Raw genomic sequence first — 10,018 nt, forward strand, 5'->3', positions numbered from 1 at the left:
AAATATAAAAGTATTGTTTCATTCTTTCCATTTTCCAGAGCAACTAATGCTCCTAGGACTAATCTCACATATTACCGATGACGATGATGATAATAGCATGATGAAGTGCTGTTTACGACGTGTCAGGCACCTATCAATGTGTGTAGACACATACTCGTATGTATACTCAGTTAATTCCCTTAATCACTTTACTGTGATTTTTTTCCTTAAAGCATGATGTAATGCTTACTTGGCCACAATCAAGAGAGATACGAGTATGCACAACTGGACTCACAACACAAGTTCCATGGCACAGTGAGGTGCTTGAGGCACTGTGATAGGTATGAGGAGTTTCCTAGCTTATCCCTTCCCCAAATTGGGAATGTGGTCAGAGTTTTAGAATGTGAGAGCATCACGTAAGGTAAGTGTTTACCTGTCCTTCTGAATTGCTTCCCCAGGCATATACATCTCCAGTTGATGCCAAAGCAAGTGTGTGTTCAGCTCCAACTGCCACATCTTCGATGACCACTCCAGCCAGCACAGGGATTTGCTGTGGTCGATTGTGATTGCGAGCACGTCCCTCTGGCAAGCCTATCAAGCGATCTGAAGAAATAGCAGGAGGAAATTTATGAATGGCACAGCACAGTCCTTTTATGGCTTCTAACGAGTCATTGCACTTGTCATTTATGGTGGAATAGCAGTGACATATAACTCACTGGGGCAAAAGCTGCTCTTCTGGTAAGGTGTACTGGATTCTGAGAGAATAAAACGTTTGACACCGTTTCTTTGTAAAATGTCAGTCTCCTTATTCATAAAAATGAATAAAATTAAATCTAAAATTAGTAGCTCATTTCAAACCAAGAGGCACCTCCAGGATCCTCATATCTGAAAGGGCTGGTATGTAGTTCACAAAGGCCCTGAAGTTCTTGCATTCTAAGAAAAGACGTCATTCGACCTGTCTTGTCCTCAAACTTCTAACCAACCTCTCCCTTCACCTTTGCTGCCAAGCTTCTAAAAAAACGTGCAGGCCAGCCCTTGCTTCTCCATGTCCTTTAGGCCTGTCTGGCTTGGCTGCCTCCTAATCCTAACGTCCTCTCTCACCACTGCACTGAAACTAACTGTGCTGCCAAAACCCATGAGTAGCTCCTAACTGCCAATTGCAGCGACCTCTTTTCAGGCTCCAGCCCACAGAGTTCCATGAAACCTTCTGATAACATGGCCTCAGCTCCTCCTGCCCCTTCTGGTTCACTGGCTACCTCTCTCTCCTCTCCTTTCAAACCAACTCTCCCAAGTCCTCTTCCTGTGCTCACCTGCCCTTTACTCACATTCCCTAGACTTCTGTCCTCTTCTTTTTGTATTTTGTACTCTTTCCTTGGGTTTCTTACAGCCTATTACTATGGCTTTAATTACCATCATTATGCATTATGTAAGCCTACATTTTCATACGAAATCTCTCTGGAGTTCCAGATCCAAATCCCCAATAACTTGCTGAAAATCTCCATATACATCTAGAGCACATGGCCCCAATTCAATATGACTAAAACTAAGCTCCTTACCTCATCCCCCCAAACCCTGTCTTCAGTCAGTGGCACCAATGTTCTTCCAAGACTAGAAACTTCACTCAGGGTTTACTTCTTCTGCTTTCTCTCATCTGCCTCACATACCCTTCAATCACTGTAACTTGCCAAGAAGTTACACTTAAGAAGGTGAATATATTGCAAGGGAATCCCACTGTGGATGTTTGGATTAGGAACCTGCTCAAGACGTGAACCCTGAATAGCTATGAACTCCTAAGACCTGAACCCCCATTCCCTGGAAGGACTAAGGAGTGGGGCAGGATCCAGAGGCACTCTGGTGGTCAAAGCCATGTTTCTGGTAGCACAGTGGAGGCATCAGGGAGGAGGGGAAGGACCTTAGCAAGAACTCTTCCAGCAAGAGTGAAGGCTCTGGCATAAGGGGTCATCAACGGGGAGGACAGTGTCTTTATGACAAAGTTCATAGAGAGTAGCAGAAAAGTAGCTAGTGCATGAAGGTCACAGCTCATCACCCAGAGCAAAAAATGACTCAATTTAGGTCACTTTCTATAAAACTGAAAGGCAAATGTTTCTATAATACAGATGTACACAGGGCCGGCCAAGTGGCTCAGTTGGTTAAGAGCTCACTCAAGAGTGTGAGCTCTGAGCAACAGGGTCATTGTTCAATTCACGGCCTGAGCAGAGCTGCCGCTAAGCTGCCAACAGATGGCAGGATGGCTCAGCTAAAAAAGAAAAAAAAATGCAGATGTACACAAAGCAAGCCATGGAATGCCCTGAAAATGCCTTACCTTGACCAAAGGTATACACATGACCATCTTTGGTCAATGCAACAGAAAACTGAGTTCCACAGGCAACCTTTTTTATTCCAATTCCACAAAGGACATCAACTTTCTGCAAAATAAAAGTGGAAGGCACACTTTAAAAAGGAAAAAAAAATTCTTGAATTTGTCTACAGAGATGTATAAATTCAAGGATTATTTTCCAATAAAAATATTAATGGTCACTTACCTGTTTTCACCCAAATCCATACTCCTAAAGGACATTTTCCCATACTGCTTGGCAAACTAACTGAGTTTGGGGGAGGAAGTATACAGGGGCATTTGATTAAAATCCCCAGGGCCTCATGTAAAGTGGAAGCAGTCCTCTGGGCAACAGAAACCAAAGGGTCCTGTGGCTTTTAAAGACCACTGCAAGATCATGTAAAGCTGTGGGCTGCTCCTAGTTAGGTTTTTTTCTGCTTTCAGAAGTTACAGTAACTCGTTTATCTGTTCCCCAGACAAGACTTGCTGGCTTTGTCAATTTAGCATAATATTCACCAGTCTAGCTTTCAACGTATCACAGACTACATATAATGGTGCATCTGAAGTTGAATATAAATTGAATATTTATAAATCATAATGCTTACTAAATATGTTAGCAAAACATAAAATAATTGTATAAGTCTTCTGTAGAGCCAAGAAACCTTCTACAATGTGAATAATATTTTCTAATTTGTTTCTGCACTCAGATTTCCTTTCTATTGTTTAAAAGGAGGTGCACACATGTATAACTCAGTGGTGATAATAAGCTGAGATGGCAGCAGCAAGCAGGTTACAAAAGACTGTTCACGGTTCCCTCCATTAAACACCCTGGAGATATGTTCATAACTATTTCTTCTTTACATGGGAGGTAGCCCTACAGTACGCAGCCAGTGTACAGAGACAGGCACTTATCCTTGCAGTATTTTTACATCCAGTTTAGCTATTAATGGCTTATTTAAAATCAAGATCTAGAAAGCTGAACATTTAAGAATAAGCAACAGAAGCTTCTGAACTTCATTATGAATTACCAAAAAATGTTAAAGGAAAATTATCTCCAACAAAAAAGAGGTACTGACATAAATGAAAACTATGTTGTTTGAAACCCTAAAGATAATACTGACCTGAGGTGAAGATTTTGCAGTGGAATTTCCTAAGCCTAGTTTTCCGTAGTCCCCATCTCCAAAAGCCCACACCATGGAGCCATCTGCTGACACTGCCAAGGTGTGGTTTAAGCCACAAGCCACCTGGAGAAATAACAGGGTGTTCAGTAAGGCAAATCGTAATACTGGAAACACATACCCCTGTTTCTGGAAACTTTTTTTCACTTCAGTGAAAAACTTGGCTATGTTTCCAAAGGTTCTACATGTTAACCAAAATGTGTCAACAAGAAATAATTCCTAATGTCCACAAACAAAAAATAACTTTTCTTCTTCAACGTGAAATCCTTCACTTATCTGTGTCTAACTTAGAATCAAGAGTATAGAAGATAGGAGAAGTACATATGACTCAAAAATATTCATTCACACCAGAGAAGTCTAAGGAAGGATACAGAAAAAGATAAAAATATCTTATTTCCTTGTTAAGAGATAGTCTCAATGTGTACAGGACAGGGACAATTATTGTTTAAGATCAGTAACTATCCGTGATGTGGCAGTTCAGTGATCTACTTCCAGCCTACTAGACTAGGAGTCACAAAAATCTGTATTCTTTAAAGGTTTTATAACAAGTTGTATTAGTACTTTATGGAGGGGGTTTAAAAATATTCACATCTTGAATTAATGTGGAATCAAATATGACAAACAAACTTATATGACAAACAAATGAATAAAAATGTGAATTTTCACATAGGGAAAAAAATCATGAAAAACTATCAATTAGGCCAAGCACCAGATTACGTCAGATGTACATCAGATAAAACATAACTGGTGATACTTTTGTTCCTGAAAGGGGAGTGTCTAAGCTCACACAAAGGAAATGAGAAACTATGACCAGATACAGCAGAGCATTGACTTATTCCATGCCTGTCCAATCTGATATCCCTCCAGTGCAGTCACTCTCTCTGGAAGTTTTTTGTTGGAGGTGTTTCCAAGACCCAGACGACCATAGTCACCGTTCCCAAAGGTAAACAGTTTGCCATCTGAGGTTACCACTGCAGAGTGCTTGAAGCCACAAGACATCTACAGACAGAAGCAAGGAGAAAAAAATTGTTCAGAAAGGGTACTAAGAAAGAAAGAAATCAGTTATTTTTAGTTATTAATATGGTAATAAATTTCACTGACAAATTAGTATCTTCAAGACGAGTATGTCATATCTGCCTAGGGGCCCCTCCTGCTCCCCCAAGTCTGATCTACCTCATCATCCTCAGAAAGACACAACTAAACAGCATACCTTGGAAAAACTTGCTACTCTTCAGCTGTATACAGATGACCCAGACTACATGAGATAATGAATGGGGAAATTCTTTGTAAAATCTAAAGTGCTATACAATTTTACAGTATTATTTTAGATCACGAATATTTTCCAGAAAACGTAGATGAACTCAACCTTTGTGACAATAATGAAGGGTTGAAAGCAAAGCTTTCCATTTATCGATGTATTAAGAACTGTGTGGCAAGAGCTGAATTCCATGATTCCTCCAAGGACCTGCAGCACCCTCGCCTGGGCCAAGCAGCAGGCTCAGGAAAAAACAGTCCGTTCTAATTCCAAAGTCCATCAGACTCTGATAAGCTCAAGAATGAATATGAACAACCAAATACAGTGGATCTCTTATGATTGTGTAATACATTTTTACTGTTATTTCCTATTACTTAAATTTGAATCGACAACTAATATGTTCACGTTCAAAGGCAAACTCATCCATGTCCTGCCTGACCTGCACCACTTCTTCTCCTTGTAAGGCCTCAATCTGCCTGGGTCGCCGCTGTCTGTCGCTGTTCCCATGGCCGAGTTTGCCATAATCACCATCTCCCCAGCTAAAGACCTCACCACTTTCAGTCAGGGCCATCGAGTGCCCATCAGAACCACAGGAAGTCACCAGTTGAGTCACCACAAAGCCTGGAACAGAGGAGAAACCCAGTAAGAGTCACTGTATGTTAAACTCCCCTCTTTACTTGCAGCTGCTAAAGAATATTCTCTGAATCAAAATATGCCAAAATGGTAGTACAGAAATAAAAACAATTTCTTAATTTTAAATCAAATTTGCAGAAATAGCCTATCAAATTGGGAGCAGTCACATAAAATATGATGTGACAAGGAAGGGGAGGGTGCCAGGAGCAGTTACAGTCATTGACTATGTTCTAGCTACTCCTATAAATGCTTTAATGGATTACCTCATTTTCTATTTTCACATAGTACCTATGGGGCAGATATTGTTGCCGCTTTTACAATTGGGGGAACTGAGTCACAAAGAGGTTTAGTAACTTGTACAAGGTCTCAGGGGCAGGATGTAGTGGAACCAGATAGGAACCGAGCCCTCCCACCCTCACTGCTATGCTCTTCACACTTAGATCTCAAAGAGAGCTCAGAGCTACTCAGGAATTGGTTCTAAACTCCTTGTGACTTGTACACTTTAACTGAAAAAAACCCTCTTTGCTCTTTGTAGGCTTCAGAGTCAGTACAATTTAAATTAAGGAACAAGCCAGTGGTTTCTCCAGAGGTATTCTTTTTCCAAGTCACAGAGGACTCTGACAGAGATGCCCTTTAAAGTCTTTAGTACATACCCATATAAACTGATTTTTAATTTTAATGAAACACATGCACGACTTCTACTGCTATTAACAGTTGCCTAATTACAGTTCTGCAATTTTAAAGAATTTGTTTATATTCCTCAGTGGGTCTTAAAACAGTTATTTATACCACTGAATTCTACCATTGCTATGATAAATAACTTGCAAAATAATATAGCTTAAAATATGGGAATTATGGCTGTACATGCCTAAAAGAGAATCTAAACATAAGTGAAACCCCTATATGACTATCTAGCAAAGGTTTGAGATGAGCTCCAGCATAAGGAAACATTCCTACAGTTAGGCCACAGTTTCTGACCAACTTTTAATTGAGGATAATTTTACCTTGTAAGGCTGAAATAACTGTCAGCACATGAAGGTCATCTGAATTTCCTTGTCCTAATCTGCCATAACTTCCTTCCCCACAAGCCAACACTGTGCCATTGGCTTGGATGACAAAGGTACAATTCTGACCACATATGACCTAGTATAAAAACATACGACTAAATATATTATCCATTATTATATGGCTTTAACATGCAAATATTTCAAATAATTTCATGTATACCTTCATCAATTTTTTTATCCTTCATTACAGGGGAAGGGTTGATATAACTATGGGGTTCCTAAAAGCCCTTGATTGTAATAAAACTGCTTATTTAACTAAGTGATGTATGAGGCTCACCTGAGTTTTTAATATAGTTTGACCCATGTTATTTACAGGGATTTCAGCCAACTGAGAAGAGTTTAAGTAACAACAACAAAATAGATAAAATAAGAAAGAGGAAAGGGTGATGGAGAAATATTAAAGACTAAAGGTCAGCAAAAGGCATAAATTGGGAAGGATATACATGAGAAATAGTGCATTCTGGGACTTACTGAGGTAGAGAAGAACAAAAGAGAAAGCAGTGGCCTCAGGAAGAGTTTGGATATATAGTACACAATTACTAGAAGAGGGGAGGAGTATCAATGAAATCTGGTTCAAGATCTGAGTAAGTCTCTAGCCCCAAAGAGAGAATCAATAATTAGAAGTATTTTAACGTCTATAAATATGTATTGGACAGGCCTAATGCATCAAGATGTTAATTCATTACACGTAAGAGCAAGAAAAATTTAGAAACTTACTAACAAAACTTAAGTCTGATAAAAACCTTTAAAAAGCTTTTATTTGGAAGCTATAACATCATGACTTTCTTTAGTGATTCCTTACAATAGACTATGAAATGGACAAATTTTATCCCACAGTAAGTTACTGACAGCAAGGAAATCAGACAGAACTGTCAGTTTCCAAGTTTCTTTTCCATTTTTTTACTCTGATAGTTACCTGTTGGGCCTGTGAGAATGAGGGAGCTGCTGCAGGAACCATTACATTTCTTCCAGCTTCTGCCAGCTGTCCATGCCTGCCAGCACCCCATAAGTAGACGTCACATTTACCGCCCAGGTGCCAGTCCTAGAAAACCACAATCATTTCAAAATTAGATTCATCCATTCATTCAAACAAGCATGTACTGGGTACCAAGTGTGTGTGCTGGCCTCTATGGGAGACACCAGGACACAAATACACAAGCTTTACAGTCAGAAGATATACTGAGAACCACCATATACTTATCTTCATCTTTACTGACCTCAGGTCTGGAAGTTGCCCAAGACATAATCTGTTCATCCATGCCATTAATCCATTTACTGTTATCCTGTAAGACAGGGCAAACATCAGGATCATTTTTGCTTAACCATGATTTATCTGTTCTTTTTTTAAAAAGATTTTATTGGGGAATCAGGGGAAGGGGAACAGACAAGTTGCTGTTGTTTTTTGTTCTTCAGTCTAGTTGTGGAGGATGTTGCTTCACTGGCCCAAGCTGGCACCATCACTGCGCTCTTCCCGGGCGAGGCAGATCAGTCGCCGGCCTCTGGACGGCCACTCACGGCGGCTTCTGGCTGCTCACGCTGGCTGCCGGCTACACATAGTAGCTTATGGCAGCCCACTGCAGCAGGAGACTGCAGCCTACGCCATCGTCGCCGGTGACCCAGGGCAGCCCAGCTCCAGGTTGAGCTGTTGTTCAGCATCTTAGCTGTGGAGGGCAGTGTCACTGGCCCTCATATGTGGGATCCAAACCGGGGCCCTCTGGCGTCCCAAGCCAGTTCTTAACCAACGCGCCACTCGGCCGGCCCATGATTTATCTGTTCTTAACTAACAACTACATCTTCCTCTAAAACTAAGTCGTTCCAAAAAAGAACTTGGTAATATTATGAGAAATTAAGACCAGTTTTATAATCATGCCAAACTTGATTTTAGGCATTGTTAATATTTCCCTTTATTATAAACACTTTCACTATCAACTATTCACTATCAACTAGCACTATCACCTTGGTGATTCAAAGTTAACCATTTATGTTTTCTGAGCACCCACAGGAACAAAGTCATGTCCAGGAGCCACTGCCCTATGAGCTTGCTGTATAGCTTTGGGTGGGTCACTTCGTCTTTCTGGGCTTCAGTTCCCTCATTTACAAAATGACAGATTTGGGGCAAATGGGCTCAGAAGGACATTTCTTAATTAAATAATCTACATTTGGATAATTTCCCTCAATTCATGTCTGTTTATATTTTATCTATATTTATATATTTAAATGTTTGTATATATAAATCTTCATTAAGTCCAGGGGCTGCTGGATCACATGCTGGCCTAAAGTATCTACATCATAATTTATATAGCTAGATACTCAAATACAATCAGAATGCTCTTCCATGTTCTTATTTCATGTTGAATACTAAGTAATTGAAGTGCCAAATAATTTAGAATCTATACATGGAACAAATCTTACAAGATGACCAGGAAAAGATGCTAAAATATATACAAATAAGGTACTAACAGGCACTTATGGACCAAAAAAAAAAAAGGGAAAATATGGGACTATGTCATTGAGAGCTAGCAAGTTTACAAGATCTCCACAGTTCTCATATAATCAATCTCTGTCACCACAGAGGCCTGACAGCAGATCGAAAGTAACTATCTGAAAGCAAAATATTTTTAACTTTTTTGGGTATCTAAGGGTATGTTTCTAGCTATTCAAGCTAGCAAATACTTACTGAGGATCTGCTACATGCTAAACACCCATGATACAATCTCAGCCACAAAGAATAGCAGCTCGTATTACACTTACCATCAGGAATACAAGTTCATCCTCTGGCACAGGCTCTAGATCGGGAACAGTAAAAGATTCTGGAAACTGTGCTCCATTGGTCAGGGCTTCAGCAGCTTTTATGGTGGTTGAGAAACATTCTAACCAGGCCCACTCATTCGGATTCCAGGATGTAGGGTCAGGGAGGCAGTTCTGGTGGTGTGGTGGCACTGGAGGGTTACACAACAGCTGGTCCAGATGAAGTCCCACAGCAAGGGATGCCAGACACTGCATATAGGGGCTGTGAACAAGCTGGTCGCCACAAACCACATGAGGCTAAGAGAAAACGCAAGAACATTATGCTGAAGAGCCTCTGAAAAATACTCTAAATTAACTTACTGCAATCTGATAGCCTGCAATTTCATTTTTTAAGTTTACTATTTTTTAAGCTTTTTACTATGAAATAACTGTAGGTACACAGGGAGTTGTAGAGAGAGTAGAGAATTCCTGTAAGCCCTGCACCCAACTTCCTCTATTATTAACATCTTCCATAACCGTGGTGCATTTATCAAAACTAAGAAATTAACATTGGTACAATACTAACTAAACAACACAACTTTATTTGGTTTCCCACTAATACCCCTTTTCTGCTCCAGAATCCAATTTAGGATATCATATTGTTTAGTATATTTTCACTACAGTTTTCCTTGATTTAAAAATAAAAAAGGGGCCAACCTAGTGGCGCATTGGTTAAGAGTTGGCTTGGAACACCAGCTCTGAGCAGCAGGGCCCCGGTTCGGATCCCACATGAGGGCCAGTGACACTGCCCTCTACAGCTAAGATGGTGAACAACAGCTTGACC

At 40.2% G+C, this 10,018-nt stretch overlaps 1 protein-coding gene across 1 annotated transcript in view; it reads right to left on the reverse strand.

Annotated features, from left to right (window-relative positions):
- Nucleotides 1-10,018, reverse strand: part of HERC1 (HECT and RLD domain containing E3 ubiquitin protein ligase family member 1) — a 205,579-nt gene that overhangs the window by 14,677 nt on the left and 180,884 nt on the right. Inside the window, exons 61-69 of the mRNA XM_019650781.1 lie at nucleotides 9,199-9,492; nucleotides 7,665-7,730; nucleotides 7,364-7,489; nucleotides 6,385-6,523; nucleotides 5,187-5,368; nucleotides 4,336-4,491; nucleotides 3,436-3,558; nucleotides 2,303-2,405; nucleotides 413-582 (exon numbers count right to left, since the gene is read on the reverse strand). Coding sequence (XP_019506326.1) covers nucleotides 413-582; nucleotides 2,303-2,405; nucleotides 3,436-3,558; nucleotides 4,336-4,491; nucleotides 5,187-5,368; nucleotides 6,385-6,523; nucleotides 7,364-7,489; nucleotides 7,665-7,730; nucleotides 9,199-9,492 — 1,359 coding nt within the window. The remainder of the gene's footprint in view (nucleotides 1-412; nucleotides 583-2,302; nucleotides 2,406-3,435; nucleotides 3,559-4,335; nucleotides 4,492-5,186; nucleotides 5,369-6,384; nucleotides 6,524-7,363; nucleotides 7,490-7,664; nucleotides 7,731-9,198; nucleotides 9,493-10,018) is intronic.

Source organism: Hipposideros armiger, unplaced genomic scaffold (genome assembly GCF_001890085.2).
Source record: "Hipposideros armiger isolate ML-2016 unplaced genomic scaffold, ASM189008v1 scaffold_147, whole genome shotgun sequence".
NCBI classification, from domain to species: Eukaryota; Metazoa; Chordata; class Mammalia; order Chiroptera; family Hipposideridae; genus Hipposideros; species Hipposideros armiger.